Source organism: Equus quagga, chromosome 1, assembly GCF_021613505.1.
Source record: "Equus quagga isolate Etosha38 chromosome 1, UCLA_HA_Equagga_1.0, whole genome shotgun sequence".
Classification (NCBI taxonomy): Eukaryota; Metazoa; Chordata; class Mammalia; order Perissodactyla; family Equidae; genus Equus; species Equus quagga.
In genome coordinates, this window is record NC_060267.1 from 62455224 (window position 1) to 62473515 (window position 18292).

General features: G+C 41.4%; 1 protein-coding gene across 2 annotated transcripts in view; it reads left to right on the top strand.

Annotated features, from left to right (window-relative positions):
- Nucleotides 1-18292, top strand: part of TDRD7 (tudor domain containing 7) — a 75721-nt gene that overhangs the window by 38003 nt on the left and 19426 nt on the right. For both annotated transcript variants that reach the window (XM_046681917.1, XM_046681926.1), the window contains 4 exons: nucleotides 5515-6101; nucleotides 9484-9670; nucleotides 14860-14971; nucleotides 17284-17486. In XM_046681917.1, the coding sequence (XP_046537873.1) occupies nucleotides 5515-6101; nucleotides 9484-9670; nucleotides 14860-14971; nucleotides 17284-17486 (1089 nt within the window). The remainder of the gene's footprint in view (nucleotides 1-5514; nucleotides 6102-9483; nucleotides 9671-14859; nucleotides 14972-17283; nucleotides 17487-18292) is intronic.

Genomic DNA, 18292 nt, shown 5'->3' on the forward strand with positions numbered 1-18292 from the left:
CACTGGCACTGTTACGTGTCCAAAAGCCTCAGGATGTGTGCACCACCCACCACCACTGAGGGAGAGTAGGGGCCACAGCCTCTGGTCACCAGCAGTGGTGCATGCCGGTAGTCTACCTCAGATCAGAGCATCCCACCCGTGCCAGGGAAATTCACACCTTGGATGTAGTCCTTACTTCTTAAAAGACCAGCCACTGCTAGGGGATGAGGAAGGGGCTGGATCACCTGCTTTTCTGTGTCCTGAAGCCTCAGGATGTGTGCACCACCTGCCACCGCTCGGTGGCGGGGCAGGGACCAAGCCACAAGAGCCATGTTTGCCCTTACAGCCTATGGTCTCTGGCTTGCACACTGGTGTGAGGATCTGCATTTTGGATCCCTGCTACTAGGGGAGAGGGAAGAGACTACTCCCCTAGTTCCACTGCCTCCTGAAAGTCCAGTCCACATACCCTCAGATGTGTAAATGCATGGATCTCAGGCATTCTAGTGTGCTGTGCAGGGAGTCATTTTTTGGTCACTGGCTGTCCCACTGGTTGTAAAATTAGAGGGAGAGACAAAGCAAACAACTCACTCTGCCATAATGTTAACGTCCTCTGTCTAAATTGGTTTGTTTTTTAGTTTAAAACCTTTGTTAATGCTTGGAGTGCTAGAAAGCAAGTCTCCAGGTAAATGTGATTTTATTGTACTCTCTCAGGTTTGTATTGGGTGGTGACCATATAAAGTGAAATTTAGAGCTTAATTTAAAGCTTCAACACAAAGAACCACTACGCAGTGAAAACAAAACTGTGGCTGGCTGAGACCCATATAACTACTTTGATTTAATTGGACAATGCCAATTCTGTGATAGAATCCCAAAGAAAATTCTAATTCCGTAAGAGACAGTAAGTTTACCTCAGTAACCCACGCTACAGAGTTAGCAGGGTAGCCTTCGTATACTCAAAGGAGTTTGCCTTCAAGAACTTTTAAGTTTACAGCACAGGTAAGTTAGAAAGGAAGAAGTAAAGACCTCTTAGAATTAAGGAGAAGAAAGTTTCTAGGCATATGGGATGAAGACTTTTATTTGTGTGAACAATACAGGCATCCTGAAGAAGTTGATGTTTTAAATCCTTGCATCTCACATCTACCAAACCTAATGTGTCTACTCCAAATTTACAGAACCCTAGAGGGGGTGAGAGAAGTCTCTCATTCAAGTTGTGATTCCACGTAAGGCAGAAATCAAGCTAAACATAATGAGCTTGTGGGGATAGAAAGTTTAAGGCATATTAGATACCAAAATCTTCTGATGATCACCAAAGGAGATAGCTTGAACTCCATGGTGTAGGGAGTTAATCTTTTATGTTACCTACCTGTCTCTCCAGTTGGGAGGTGAAGGGGAGGGTCCGTATGCAAATATATGGGTTCCAGGTCATGCCAGTTCCCAGACATTGGACTGGTGATTTTTTGGGTGGATATCCAAAACCAAAGAAAAAAGGTAGAGCCACAAAAGAAATAAAACATGAAGGAAAAGGGCAGGGTTACAATCCTGAGTCTTCTCCTATTGAACAGGAAGCCTTCTGACCCTCTTGTCAGGCATGTACTTGAATCAGGTGGACTAAAGGAACTAGAAGCTCTAAAAGCGGTTGACAGATCCAACTGAAATGAGCAGCTGATTATCACACTAAGGAAATAATAGAAGCCATGTTTCAAGTAGCCGTTGACCTACCTCGCTCATTTGTGAACACCAGAAAACAGCTGTTCTACAGGAGATCAACATGTAAAACTGGTCGGATGCACCAGAGCTCAGTGAAGAACAGACAGCAAGCTGTAACCCAAACTGCAGCAATTCCTTACCTTTGGGAGATTCTCATAGGCTGGGGATAGATATAGTAGTCGGTCTCTTTCCTGAGCCCATTTACCAGAAAATTTTAAAAAGACAAGACTCACTTTGTGGAGGACAGATGGTGATCACATTAGAATGCCTTGGAAAAGAAAATTTTCACTCATATGAAAATTTTACAACAGTTTGTTTGAAAAATTGTATTTCTTTTAAATTATATTTTTAACTCTAAACAATATGAGTTTCATGATTTTTTCCTTTGAATTGAGTAACCCTTCGGCCATTCTTCAAAGATTGATTAAAGTATGTGGATCAGGTATATTTTCCGTATCACTAAATTTATCCATGAATATTTGTCTAACATGTTGAGGGACATCTGAATCAACTCTGGTTAGTGTCAGGTTCAATTCCTAAAGTCAGGCCTATGTTTAATCTTAGTAAATGCTAATTTGAATTTAAAGAGGCCAAATCACTAGAGAACAAAGTGGAATTTAGGCACATAACCAAACCTCTTAGCATCAAGAAGAATCCAGTAAAAATTGGGAAGTGCCTACAATTCAAGGAACTAATCATTTGGGAATTGGGAATGGGGGAAGTTATCTACTTTAACAGTAAAAGTGAAATAAAGCTGCTGAGAAAACAAATCTGTCTTCTAGTTCAGATGATTATTTGGCCATTGTTTGGACTTTTGATAAACTCAGGTTTATTGGTCGAAAATCTACTTTATAAACCCACTGGCAAAGCTTGACTTAAATACTGCAGACACAGCCCTGGAAGCTTTACTACTTCCAGATGATCTTTAAGCATTATGCTGGAATTAAGGCCAGAAAAATGGGAATTCTGCACTTGCCCTGAACAAATTCACATTAGGTGGACCTCATGTTCAGGACTCCTATTAAAGATAATAATCCCTAGTTAGAGAAACAACATGCTAGTCATGTTCAGAGGTTTGATAAAGTGCATTGTTAGGTGGTTGGTCCCGATTGCATCTAAAGCACAGATGAGAATGGAAGCTTTGGGACTGGGAATGGGGGAGACTGTTAAACAAGCATAAAGTATCCCATATTCCCAGTTTACTTGTTGGAAAGAAAGGGATTGTAAAACTGTAGATCCCTTCTTATCCTCTTTTGGGTCGGAAGAAATCATGTGGACAGTTAGGGCATGGAGCTTGTGGGAGTTATTTTAGGTAAATAATACAGACTACATTCCACTGAAATTAGCCTCTGCCGTCCACTTCAGAGGAGGTCTTGCAAAGAGTTGAGAAGATGTTGTTAGATGAAGACTAAAGAAGAGTGTTAAGATGGGCCCAGGAGGCTCAGCTGACTTCGGATATGGAGGACTGCTATGTGTAAATCTAAAATTACACTAATTGGGATTCTGTATGATGGGTGAACAACTCATATATAAACAGAATTCTGTTTTATTTTTCCATTTGCTCAAAAGTATGTTTCTCAAACCTCTGGGTATCCAATCTGTATTCTTGTATCTTATTAAGTGTCTTAAAGCACAGTGGGGATTGGCGTTTTAAGATTCCAGATTTAAAAACATGAGTCTCCAGAGAGGTGGACTAACTGTCGAGAGCAGAATGAGGAGTATTCCAAATATTTGTGTCCCTGAAGCTTAAAATTAGGAACACGAATTGTGAGTGTCATATAACATACCATCCAGAGTGTCACAAGGTGTCAACAGGAGTCCACCAGTTATACAGGGAATGCCTGCAGATGCTACCCATGGGCTAGATTGCCTCTACTTTCATTGGTACTTTAGGTGTTTCAGGCGTGGAATTTTCCCCACATCTCAAAATGTAAACACACATTGGCAGAAGAATATGAGGAGGAAAACCTAATGTTTTATACTTATGTTAATATTCATTCTCTTCTTATGTATCATCTAGAATCTATAGTCAGGCTGAAAGCAATCTGTTTTGTGTTATTTTTTTAAGGGAGATCTGCAACTTTATTTTTTTCTAGTTTCATGAAACAGTTCAACATCAACATTTACCTCATTTCAAACACACACACACTCACAGCATGGCATTGTACAGATGTACTGGAACTTGATTTTCTTTTGTCTTTTGTTTGTTTTTGGTGAGGAAGATTGGTCCTCAGCTAACATCTCTGCCAGTCTTCCTCTGTTTGTACGTGGGGCGCCGTCACAGCCTGGTTTGATGAGCAAGGTGTAGGTCTTTGCCTGGGATCTGAACCTGTGAACCCCAGCCACCCAAGCAGAATGCACAAACTTAACCACTATGCCAGCAGGCGGGCCCAAAGGAATCTATTTTAATATTAAATTGTCTATGTCTTTTGACTTACTAAAGCTCTTCTGTAGTAACAAGACAAAACCTTCTTTATATATACCTATTTATGTTCTCTCTTCCTGAGCATAGAAAATGAGGTAAATGAAGTCAATGTTGTTTACTAATAAGCTACCCATCCAGCACGCTTTATTATTCCATTTTTCTTGGGGGATGAGGTACTTCTTGTAAGCTTGTATTACTACCTTAGTGGTCTGGAATACCCTCCTATGGACTTAAATCACAACTAAGAAATAGCTGAATAGGAATCTGACAAAATAGAAACACTTCAAAGCGCTGTGAATACTATTTCTGTCTAATCAGAGGTTGAGAAACTTTTTTTGTAAAGGGCCAGATAGTAAATATTTTAGGCTTCGTGGGCCAAGAGCTTTGTGACTGTCACCCACAGTCTGGCACAGATACTTGACTCTGCCACTGTAGTGCGAAAGCAGCCATGCACAATATGTGAGCAAATGAGCACGGCTGTGTTCCAGTACAACTTCATGTACACCGAATTTCGTATAATTTTCATGTCATGAAGTAATTCTTTTGAATTTTTTCAACCATATGAAAATCATTTTTAGCTCATGCAAAAGCAGGTGGCGAGCTGCGTTGGGCTACAGCCTCTAGTCAGCAGAGCTCTGGTCTAGTAGCTGCCCCAGGAGTGGATAGGCTTAGAACTTGGGAAAAATGGTACCATGCATCGCATCAGTTTCTTTTAGATAAAGAGATGCCATCAAGCCGTGCCTCTCAGGACTATTATGCAAATAAAGTTAGAGATTGGATGACTTACAAATGCCAGATGTTTCTAACCCTTGTTCATTGTTGGGGCAGCACTTTCAGCTAACTTTCCACTGTGGTGGTTGTGAAAACCAGACTTTACCTCTGGAGTGTCTTTTTCTAAATAATGAAAAGCTGAGAGTTTTCTCAGGATATTGCAGGAAGAAGAGAGATGGCACCTTGGTCTTGTCTAAATATTTCCTAGCTTTCTTCCCAGTGGTTTCTTCCTGACAGTTCTCGTACCTTTTCACAGTTTCATTCCACCTTGTGTTCAGTCAGGTTTGTAAGCTGTTGCTGTGGATTTGGCAGAGAGAACTAAATGAGATGTGTGGTGTACAGGGCAGAAACACTCATGATTTCCTAGGGTGGTTGGAGGCCAGGTGCTTCACAAGGGAGATTAGTGCTATTTTATTTCATTGTTTATTTCTGAAATGTGGCTTACGATGTTATTTGCAGGTGAAGGCAATGTATTAAAGTCTTAGTAATCGAGAAGAGTAAAATGTACATTTTTGTGTTCTCTTGATTCATTTGAAAACAGTGTTACTCTCAGATTTAAAATGCATTAATGCATTTTCGGGTTGTTTATAGCCATTGAAATATCTGTCATTTGCTTTATTTAAATATTGCAGGTGGAAAAACCTTGCAGTGGTGGTCAAGATTTACTTCTTTATCCAGCTAAGAGAAAGCAGCTTTTGAGAAGTGAACTGAATGCTGAAAAAGTGCCTCCATCTCCACTACCTGCTCCAAAACAAGTACCACCATTAAAAGGCTGTCCAACAGCTATGCCACGAGACTTTAAAGAGAAAGTTGCGGAGCTGCTGATGAAATACTCAAGTGGTCTTTGGGCCAGTGCACTCCCAAAAGCATTTGAGGACACGTACAAAGTGAAATTCCCTGAGGATGCCTTAAAAAATCTTGCCTCGCTTTCTGATGTATGCACCATAGACTACATTTCTGGAAATCCCCAGAAGGCCATTCTCTATGCTAAACTTCCATTACCCACTGATGAAATCCAAAAGGATGCAGGGCAAGCGCATGGCAATTGTGATATCAAGTCTATGATTGAGCAAGAATATTTGCAGATAGAAGAAAACATTGCCAAAATTGTTGATACCTTTATTGAGAATGTAACAGTTCCTCCATTAGTCATTCCATCTGAGGCCTCTCCATCTGTATTGGTGGTTGAACTGAGCAACACAAATGAAGTGGTCATCAGGCAAGTTTTATTTTCTAATTCTTTAGGATCCTGGGGTACTGTTGTCATTTGGCTGTTCTTCATATGGTGGCTGGGGGTTGAGGAACAATAATATATTTCAGTTCTATAGAGTTTTGATGAAGTAAAGCAATAAAGTTCTTAATATTTGTTAAATGTTCAAAATATACAACTGTTCATGTGAGAAAAGATGACTAACAGTTTTAAAAACTGAAATGATAATATGGTCTGAATGTGAAAAAAAACCTGTGTCAAAAGCATAATAGTAACTATATATGTCAAAGGCAATAGTTAGTCCATAGAAAAAGCAAGTTGCCCACTGGGTAGGTTATACTATTTAATCTGCGACTATGTAGTATTTCTTAAAAATCAAAATAGCTCAGCACCACCTTCCTAGTATAATGCATCAGATTAGCCCTCTGGTTAGTTGAGCCTTTTGATATCATTGCCTGAGAGGAAGTGTCATTGCCTAAGAGGCTAATGATAACTGGATTCCAAAAAACAGTCCAGCTCCAGGCACTTGACATGGACTTTTGGAGAAAATATAGAATATACAGAAAATATTGAAAAACTGTAATTTGCACTTTCTGACTCAGGATAAAGAATGGGAACCGGCGTAGCTGGATCTCTGGAGGCACCAGCCCAGGGGATGGCTGTGGCTGGACAGAACAGAAAAAGCCTGAAGCAGAATTCAGCATCCTGGAACCCAAATGTTCCTATGGTGTGTGGGCTATTATTCCTCCCAAGAATCATAGCTGAGCTGAGAAGGCCCAAAGAAAGACCACAAAAAATAATCAAAGTCCTCCACTGAAAGAATAGATCAAAAATATCAAAGTGCTTCCATCTGAACAAACTAAGTCTGAGAGGATAATGAAGTGAGATTCAAGTATCTTGGGATCCTTGAACTGGAAGAATGCACAGAAGCTTTAGAGAGGTCTTGTTTTATACAGGGGTAATAAATTTGTAAAGCTTTTACTCTAGGATGTGGTATGGCCTGAAAATATAACTAGGTGGCTGAAAGTTAGGGGTCCCACTGTGGTTCAGTAATAAATTGAGATAAAGGAAAGATGTTGAGGAGCACATTGCTAACTTTTACCATTTGACATTATAAAGAAAATCTATATTTCCTCCTTGGCTGAATCCTTTGGTGTCCATTACCAATAGTTGTTGGTGCCATTGTCAGAGAACAATCACCCAACCCTGAGCTGGATCATCATGTGATTTCTGATGTTTTCACCAAAGATTGGCAGGACTCTGGGTCTGTTGCAGGACTTCAGTAGGAGGATTCCAAGTCTGTTCCAGGATGATTGGGTCCAGGGTCCTCAGATTATTTAGGTCACTGTTTCCAGTGAAAATAAAATAAATTTGAATCCTGGAGTCAGCATTCTACATGTTCTGCAGAGTGGCTGGCAACCAGCAAGCATGGTGGGTAATGTCTGCCATCAGGTTGACCCTAGGTCATTGGCGTCCCCCCACTGCCCTGAAGACTTAGCAGATCCCAGCTGGGCTGAGCCCTGTTCTAAACCCATGTCTTCACCCAGGCAGGCAGTAGGCTCTGGAAGCTAGGCCTGTGACTCATAGAGGGCCTGGAGAGGTGCTGTGGCAGAACCCTCAGGTCAAGTATGGGAATCTGTTGTCTCTAGTCTCAAAAATTAACTTTGTAAAGCTTTGTATTTATTGCATACCTAAACTGATCTACATTTCATTCTGTGCCCACTAGCTCAGGTGATCTGGGGGCAATGTATGACCTCATTCTTGCCATTACCCAGTCATACCACTGAAACATCAAACTCCCTACCTGACCCAAGCCATGTAGCCATCCTTCTCTGCAAAGAGCAGAAGCTGCCTGCAGATTTCATGCTGCTTCCCACCACTTTCCTCCTCCCTAGCAGGAGCCTGTTCTACATAGACTACCCAACCATGGGCTGCAGCCCAGGCCTCTGCCAGGTGAGCTCCCAGGGCTGTAGCAGCGCTGCAAGGAGGCCCCACCAGACTCCACGTCCTAGGAGATGGGCACTTGGGCAGAGTGGGAGATCTCCTAGGAGACTTCAGAGCCAGGAGTACACCTGCATTCCAGGCAGCACCTTAACATTTGTAAAGTTCAATAAACTTAAATGATAGAGTATGACAAGGCTTCTACAGCTGTTTCTGGGATGAATAATAGGCATGTCATATTTGATTTTAAAATAGCCATTGCCTCAAAAGAGGTATTCTCTTCATCTTGTGTAGGACTTTTAAAAGCGTCTTTTCCTCTAATAACAAATAGGTTGCCCATGGTGTCTTCTGCCCTGCTGATAGTTACCAAGAATACATGCAAACACTCCTAAAGGAATAGTTTCATTATATAGGACCACTTGGGCCACAGGTGACAGCTAGAACAATGTTGTTGTGGCATATCCCCCATCTCCCTGCCAGGTGATTCTGGTGCTGTTCTGGCATAGCCTTCCAGCTTCAAGTCTTCATCCTATGGCTGAGACATAGGCTGTTACAGGAGCCAAACTTACTTGCCAGGTTTTACATCCTGGAAGGAGGTCTTCGATGGAATTGTCTCTGAGGATTAAAGGACAAGAAAACAACAACCTATTTGTGGCAGAAAGGAAAATAGTATGTTTTGATACCATGAACTGGGACAAGGTGACTGCAGGTGTCAATAGCAGAAAATTGTAGAAGGGGATGGGAGCATATCCTGAAAAAAATACTTCTCAGAAAGTAAACAATTTAAGAAGTATTCAGCTAGAACATGTCATCTCTTTTAAAGGTATCAGACTCAATTGTTGTGATTTTTTCACGTTTATTCAGTAAGTTGGGGGGATGGGTTGTCACGTGATTGTGTTTAGTGTGTTTAACGCTTTGTTTTTCTCTACTAAAACTTCATTGGTTTTTAGAGCTTGAGCCTTGTTCACACCCAGCCTTAGTTAGGGCAAAACTACCAGCTAGCTTCTCTTCTCACTGATCTACAAAGATCTCCAGCAGCCTTAGTCAGAATCTGAAGTCGACTCTTGCTTATCTGGCCTCCATCGGTGTCTACACTTTCCAGTGCATCTTCCGTTCTGCCCTTCCCTGGAGTCTTTTCTCAGCCGCCTCCTCCTGGAAAGCTCCCTGACTGCTTGCTGTTATATCCTCTCGTTCTCTGGTTGCTATTGAGCATTTGCTCTGCCGCGTGTAGTGTTGGACCTTGGTCTTGTTTTTGCATGAGCTCCACAATATCGTATTTCCCTTTTTCGAGACAGAAGCATTCACTAAATACATGTTCTCCTCCCTGCTGGTGTAAGCAAACCTGAGACTGGACCTAAGATGGCAGCAGTCACAGAGGAATTCATGACTTCCTGTAGACTTCCTCCGGCTAGGTTGCTTCATTTGTGTTCTCTTCCTTGCACTATTTCAGGTATGTGGGCAAAGACTATTCTGTTGCTCAGGAATTAATGGAAGATGAGATGAAGGAGTATTACAGTAAGAACCCCAAGGTCACACCAGTCCAGACTGTGCATGTTGGGCAGCTGCTGGCCGTAAATGCTGAGGAGGATGCTTGGTTACGGGCTCAGATCATCTCAATGGAAGAGAACAAAATAAAGGCAAGCACTGTTTACTTTGTCATAGCATTATGAAGACAAGCACATTATTTTTCAAATGAAAACATTGCTTCTAATATTTTGTCCTTTCTAACTGTATTTAGTTTTCTCTAGAAGTTGAGAGGATAGTATCTATCAAAGATTATCCATGTCAACTTTTAAGTCGATGGTAATTATCTCAGAGTTTTAGTTAAAAAAAAAGAAAAAGAAGTTCTTCTCCATGGGAGTCTCCATAACCTGTGACATAATCAGGGAGAGCCCTTTATTCGGGGATCCATACTAAATACTAATCAGAGCTCTGTGGGCTTCTTAGCAAAGTCAGCCCTGCAGAGTGAGGGAAGCGCTGCAGCTCAGAGGAGACAACATCCTTCCTCTCTCTTCTTCAGCGGCCAGCTGGGGAGAGCCCCTGCCCTGAAGCCGTGTCAGGAGGTCAGAAAGGGATGCTTGCTGTTTCTTACCCAGTTTGTTCTCTAGGAGAGGACTTGACCCTCTCTAGAAGTAAGCTCACCCTAACCACCCAGGCACCCTTTGCCATTCACAGAGAAATTTAGGAAATTCCTTAACTAAGTCTACAGACACATCTTTTAAGCAATTTGACCTGACCTTAAAAATCTGAAAATTGGAAAACAGTTTGACAGTTTCTTGTAAAAGTTAAATACTTACAATATGACCCTTAAGTATTTACATAAGAGAAAACATAGGTCCCCAGAAAGGTTTGTACACATGTGTTTGCAGCAGCTTTATTATTAATAGTCCCAAACTGGAAACAACCCAAATGTTCACCAACAGGTGAATGTATAAACAAATTGTAGTTTATCCAGATAATGGAATACTACTCAACAGTAAAAAGGAAAGAGATACTTAAAACACAGTCACATGGATGAAACTTACAGACTACACAAGTGAAAGAAGACGGACTCAAAAGAGTTATACTGAATGATTCCATGTAAATGATGCCTAAGAACAGGTAAAATTCATCGGTCCTGACAGAAATCAGATCAGTGGTTGCCTAGGACAGGGCGTGGAGGGGGCTTAATTTAAAGGGGCAAGAGGAACTTTTTGGAGTGGGAGATACAGTCTGTTATCTTGATTATGGTGGTGATTGTGTAGGTATCCACATTTGTCGAAACCCATCAAACTATACTTTAAATGGGCATTTTTTTGTTCAATATAAATTATACTTGGGTAATGTTTGAAAAACGTCAGGAAAAAGCTAAGGACCAAGTTGATAAGCAGACTGGTGGAGAGCACAGTGTGATTAGCAGCTTGGGAACTAGTCGGACTCGGCCTGTTACTGGTTGTCTGCCTTTGGTCAAGTCCCTCCGTTCCCCTGGGCCAGTAGAGCAAAGGCATTGGACTAAATGATTTGAGATCTGAGATCTTGGTCCCCAAAGACTCTCCTTAGTTTTCCTTTATCTGTATCCGGAATGCCCTTTCCTGGGGACATCACATATGTGCAAACACTTCAATCGAGAGACCTCGTCCTCACTGGAACCTCCTCTGAGAAAGAAAAGCACAGAGGGGTCAGCCTTTGACACAGGTGTGTGTGTGTAGGAATGACTAGTTGGGAAAGAGTAACAGAACCAAAGCCAGAGCGCCCCTCGGTGGAAGGTCGGGATGCCAGGAAGAGAGACGGCACTGGGGGCAGTGGGGAGAGTTAGCACACCTCAGAATCCTTAGCACAGCAGGGGGCGGGAAGTCCCAGGGATCAGGACCCCAGTCAGAGTGGCCCCATCTCTGCTTTCCACGCCGTGAGAAACCTGAGTGGCCTCTAGTTGATAGAGAATAACTGTCCCAGTGTTCCTAGAGAAACTTCTGTCTACTGACCGTTTCCCTGCCCTTAGGAAGTTCGAAAATACTTAGCTATATTTGACGGCGTAGAGATTGGTTACGAAGAGAAGAACCATACACAAACCTAGTGACACGTTAACAGTGCAACAGTGTTTGCAATGAATAATGCATACGTTCCATGAGGATCTCTCTCAGTCTGAAATCTGTAGGGCAAAAATCACTTGGGCCTCCTTCCTTCCTGACCTCTGCTTTAAAAGGAGTTTAAGCTCTGGAGTCAGTTAGACCTTAGTTTGAGAACCAGCTCTGCCATTTCTAGCTGTGTGGCCTTGGAAAAGTTATTCAACTTCTCTGAGTCCTTACCTATAAAATCAGATACTGTCATCCTTCTAGTATCTGCCTAATATGCTTTTCATGCATTTTTTTTTCATTGTTCTAGGACAGGGGACAAAACTGCAAGTCCTTGTTTTCAAGAAGCTTATGTTCTAGTGAAAAAAGACCAATAATGAACAAGTGTACAGTAAATAAACAGAACAGTTTAAGTGCGGTGGAGGAAATAACAGGGTGCTTGGGTAGGAAATGATTGTGAAGGAAGGGAGAAGCAGGGAGGTGTGATCTGGTTTATTGGCTTCAGAGATTGTTCCGGCATCTCTGTGGGAGTGGATTGTAGTGGGGCAAAAAAGAAAGTAAGACCGGTTAGTTGGCTCTTACAATAGCCAGCAATGTGTGACCTAAATTAGGGTGGCAGTAGTGGAGACAGAGGTAATAGGACAGATTCGGGATGTGTTTGGAAGTAGAACTGACAGGACACTAACTCGCTGGATGTGGCAGGTTAGAGAAGAGAAGGTTCAGCATGACTGCTGGACGCGGGACGTGAGCAACAGGGTGGGTGGTGGTGCCATTTGTTGAAATTGGGCAGTCAGGGAGAAGAACCAGGATATGGGAGAGTCGAGAATTTTGTAGGACCTGTTAGGTTTGAGAATAACTATCAGATTTCACAGGGATGAACTTGGAGCTCAGGGAGAAGTCAGAACTGGAGAGGTATCAGGTTGGGGGGCCTCAGCATGTTGGTGCTACTTGAAGTCTTGGGACTAGATAAGATCACCCAGAGAAAGAACCCCCACAGAGAAGGGAAGGGGACCTGGAACCAGGCTCTGAAACACTTCAGCATTCAGGTGGTGGGCATGAGAGGAGCAAAGAAGACTGTAAGGATGGGCAAAGAAGGAAAACCAAGAGGGCAGTGTCATGGAAGCCAGGACGAGAAAGTGACCATAAAGCAACCAGCTGTGTCCTTACTGCTGAGAGCTGTGGGCTGGTATGAGGAATAAAAAGGGTTGCTTTGTACATTGTACAGTAGTAAGCTCATAAGACAGCAGTAGTTGTGGCAATTCTGGCCTGATCTTGTTTTCTACATCTCTGTGAACCAGACAGAGAGGAATTTCTCTCTTTATCTGGGGAAACCCCAGCTCCTCAGTAAGTCTGTTTTTCTTGAACTCTGCTATGCCTGATAGCAAGTACTGTTTCCCTCCTTGCTTTCCACGGACCTTGGTGAGGATGAGAAGCAGGAATGTGCGGTCACCCCCAGAGGCTGGTGGCAGTTTGACTTTACCCAGACCCACATCCCAGGGATGTCTGCTGCTGGACACTCAGGTGGCTCTCTGAGACCTGTGGCCACTTGATGGTGCCAGAGAACCAGGAATGGACTGGGGCCCGCTGCCAGGATTATGAGCCTGCTTGTGCTGATCCCAGGGTATTAGAGAGGGAAACTCTACTCAGCCCTCACAGTGCAAAGGACACAGGGCAAAGTGTGGTGAGAGTCCTAGTGGGCAGTCCGTGGGCGAATGTTCTATAAACTGCAGCTGCCTTACTAATATATGGTATCATGACTCAGAAAGAAAGGAAAGAAAAGAAAACAAGCTCCAAACATTACAGAAACCCTTTGAAGATGTTAGAGCAGTTATTCTTTAGTCTGTTGGTACTAGGAATACATTCTGAATTTCCTGGAATCATGATTTCACGTATTATGTCCTGTCGTCAGACCGTGTTATCTCCGTTTTAGGTCTAGGAAGAGCAGAATCCAAGTTGTAGATGGTGACAGATATTAAAGGAAACAAAAGCTGCCTGAATCCTGAGGCCTATGAGAAGGAAGAACAAGTGCTAATTTGGAACTGGAGAAATGAGCCTGTGCCCTCATGGCTGGCTGCCTGATGCGGGGACCCTGCTGTAGACCTAGGCCTAGGGGAGCCTTGGGTCAAGTGACAGACTCTGAGGGACGGTCCTTTCCAGTGTGGACAAGCAGGCCCCACAGGCCCGGGTATCAGGTGGTCAGGGAGAGGCGTTAGTGGTCTCTCTGGTCTTCTTATTGCTTAGACTCCCTGCTGGGGAGAATTTTTGTTTTGTATGTTTAGTACCACAATCTAGGTACTGAGAAGCCGTGGACTTTATTTTCCTGCAGAAAGTAAAACTCTTTCTTACTTGGTCTGTCTTTGCCCTGGTTTTGTAATAAGCGTCATCTGCTTTAGTTAGGGAAGCATGGGAGGTTTTCAGCACTCTCCCTCAGATTCCTACTTATCACTCTAAACTGCAGTTTACTGTTTCTAGACTTTATTTTTGTCCAAAAAAAGGCTTTGTTTATATGGTCATTTTCAACAGAAGTTTTTATTAATGTTGTAAAAATACTATCCAGGCTCTTAATGTTCTGTGCTAATGGTGAAGAAGTGCCGTGCAGGTTTCTGCAAACACAGAACGCTGTCCCACAGATTTGGGGCCTTTGGCTAAGCTAGACGAAGACTAATCCAGCTTCATATCCCTAAAAAAAACAGAAGTATCTGTTTTTACAGTGTACAGTTCCATGTTATCCAGCCATGGCATTGTTGTCATCGACAGAAAGCATCTCGGTCCCTAGAAGCATAATACCTGAGAGCAGGCCCTTACAAAAGCTGCTTTGGGGGTTTAGAATCTAACCAATGCCACCAAAGTGGTGCCCTCTCTGCAAACGAGTACTGCTGCCCGGGGATGCAGATGCTTAGTGGAAGTGTGTAAATCAAGAAAGACTAAGGTGATGCAGGTGTTATGATACCAATGAAAGGGTGGGGACAGCCAGGGCTGGCAGAACCAGATGGCTGTGGTGCCGAGAAGCTGGCAACAGCAAGGCCACTGGCAGAGGCACAGCAGACGAGTGGGCCTGGAAGGTCTGGAGCCCTGGCTCCCTGGCTGCAGCCCCAGCCGTTCTTTTCCGGACGAAGTCAGAGCTACCTCCCCTAGCATTTTCCAGGCAGTGCGGTGCCACTTAACATGCTGATTATGGAGTAAAGTGGAGGCAATAAATGCATCAAGTGACATTTTAAGAAGTAAAGATAAAGAATTTTTTTTGAACCTAAAATTGTTGTTTTTATTATCATTAGGTATGCTATGTTGACTATGGTTTTAGTGAAAATGTTGAAAAGAGCAAAGCATACAAATTGAACCCAAAGTTCTGTTCACTCCCATTCCAAGCTACAAAGTGTAAGCTAGCAGGTAAGAGGAACTTTGTTAAAGCTCTCTCCATCTGAATATGTTATTAGCATTGTACTTTTGAGTGGTTAAGTTGTAAAATGTACTCAGTATCTCAAGGCGTTGTGTTATTTCTTGAAAGGTGTAAATAAATTCATGTTTAATGTGGTCTTTATAAGATGTGATCATTATAAAAATGTTACAATGTTTTTATTATATTTTTTGTTATAAATAACATATACTTCATTACAAAAATGTCTATTGGCCATTTTAAAGGGGTTTTTTTGTTGTTCTGACTGCCCTAGCGACAACTGCTAGAGGCCCCGTGTCGTGGGATTTGATCAGTTTAAATCATGGTGTTTGACCTGTTGTGAAGTGACTCTCAGCTTTTTCGCCCTGACGTGGACTCTGTGGGTGCTGCTCTTTGCAAGTAACACACCCTCGTGCGCCCAACACGAGTTTGGCCATAGGTCCTGTGCAGCCTCTGGCACAGTCAATGTATCGCTGTTCTTTTGTTTCCTCCTCAGGGAAGCACAGAGGAATGGGCAGTGTGAGAGTGAAATTGTAGGGGTCACCTGAAAGTATGGAGGATGCAGTGGCCATGTTAGTGATGAGATAAGACATTGCAGTGTGTCTGCATCATGCCAAGGGAGCCTGAACTAAGTTCAGAAGACGATCAAAATTCTGTCATGAAAATTAACCCTGCAGAGAAATACCTCCTGCCCAGCAAGGAGAAGTCTTCATGTCAGAGGAACTCGGTTTGGCTCTGTCTGTGAGATAAATCTCAAGTATTTTTAAAAGCCAAACCTGTGGGAGTTAGTTTTGAAAAGAATATAACAAGAGCATAGGACAAGATTTAGGTTGCTGAAATGAAAGGTTTGATAAAAGCTATAAAGTTATGTGCCTGGAGAACAGAACAAGAGCAAGAGAAAGGCAGCTCAGAGGCAGTCTGTGAACTTTTGACTGTGGATTTAAAGGGGAAAGATATAGAATAGACATGATAGTACCATTGGGGAAATTATGAGCCAGTTTTAATTAGTTTAATAGATTAACTTACAGTTGTCATATATATGATACATGGAATTATCACTTTCAGAGAATTTAAAGAGGAATTAGACTACAATAAAATTCATCTAATAGCCATTATATGTTAAACACTATTTAATCTTTCTTTGATAAATCAGAAAGTTCTTTAGTATCCTCTGGGTCATCATAGTCTACTTAAAAAGAAAGAAAAAGTGGTTGTCCAAATTTCCAATAAATGTGTGTTCATTTTATAAGAAAGAAATAATTGTGTATATTTAATTAGAAAATGAAAAAAGTCAAGGATATATTTTTAGGAAGACCGTCACAAATACACTATTGGCAGACATGATTGATTGATAGCTTCTTATATGTGCAGTTTCCCGTTATCTGCAGTTTCACTTTCCACAGTTTCACTTACCCCGAGTCAGCTGCAGTCCAAAAATATTAAATGGAAAATTCCAGAAATAATTCATAGGCTTTAAATTGCATGCTGTCCTGGGTAGCGTGATGAAATCTTGCATCATCCTGCTCCGTTGGCACCCGAGATGTGAATCACTCCTTTGTCCAGCGGATCCACACTGTATACGCTGCCCTCCCGTTAGTCACTTAGTAGCAGTCTCCGTTATCAGATCGACTGCCGCAGTATCGCAGTGCTTGTGTTCCAGTCACCCTTGGTTTACTTAGTAATGGCCCCAAAGCACAAGAGGAGTGACGCTGGAAATTCGGATATGCCAAAGAGAAGCTGTAATAGTGCTTCCTTTAAGTGAAAAGGTGAAAGTTCTCAATCAGGAAAGAAAAAAATGCCGAAGTTGCTAAGATCTACAATAATTTTTATTACAGTGTATTGTTAGAATTGTTTTATTATTGTTGTTAATTTCTTAATGTGCCTGATTTATAATTTAAACTTTATCGTAGATATGTATGTATAGGAAAAAACATAGTACATACAGAAAGGTATCGCCCACAGATAAGGGGGGACCACCGTATTACTCTTTTTGTTTTAAGTATGTGTTGTATATAAAATGAACGCTGTTTCTCCTAAGGTAGAAATTCTGATTGATCATCAACTTTTCTTCTTGTTTTAAGATTGCCTCCCTCAGTGTAAATCATTTGAAAGGGCATTCACAGTATAATATATATTTTAAAATTTAAGGGTGGGTAATGTAAAGAAGATTTTAAAAACAAAGCTTCCCTATAAAATTTAAGTATTTTAGTAATTCATAATTGTAATAAGTAGCCAAAACAAACTCTATCCATCTTGAAATGATTCTGCTAATTAAGTTGAACTTAAAATATTCATTATTTTTCAGGATTGGAAGTTCTAAGCGATGATCCTGGTTTAGTGAAGGTGGTTGAATCTTTAACTTGTGGAAAGATCTTTGCAGTGGAAATACTTGAAAAAGCTGACGTTCCACTTGTTGTTCTGTACGATACCTCAGGAGAAGATGATATCAATATCAACGCCACCTGCTTGAAGGCCATATGTGACAAATCACTAGAGGCTCACCTTCAGGTGCCACTGTGACCACTGTCGTGATCTGTTACACATATCATGGGAAAGAAAGTTAGAAAAGAATGTCATAAGTTTTAGGCTAACACTAGATAGAGACAGATTACATACTATTGAGAAAAAAAGAAAGGGGACTGGAAGGGAGGGAAAATGCCAGAACAAATAGTAACGACTAGGATTTAGATTTTTATTTTCCATTTATAAGTGAGCTTATTTTCATTTTATGTGAAATTGTTTTGCAAAGATAATAGAGAAGGATAATACAAAAGAAGGGAAAGATAGATCAATGGAGATGTTTATTAAATTACTAGCTCTAAAATTTTTTAAATGTGAACAACATAGATGTCTGCAAAGAAGGAAACCTTTAAATATTATAGAACAGCCACTCTAAAGAATAGGATGAGATGTTAAAAATGATCATTTTAAAGCCTTCATAGCAACACTGGGAAAATATTTAATAAATAGAACAGCAGTGAGTTGTCTTTATATTATGATTTGACAAAAAATGGCTAAAATTAAACCTTTACTGTGATTTCAGTTTTTAAACATTACTAAAATTTATGTGGCCTGTGGACATAGATTAGAAAGTAGGTTGATAATGGGATGAATTTTGTGAGAGTTTTCTATTTTCATTTCTGTTAATGTTGAAAAATATGTTTTATGTAATAATAATTTTTCTAAATTAATGGAAAGAAAATAAACCAAAGTTAAAGATGTTCTTAGCCTTTCGGACAATGGAAAGTGGTAATAAGTTAATGTATGCAAAATGTCTACATTGTACGTGATACAAATGATATCAGATACGCCAT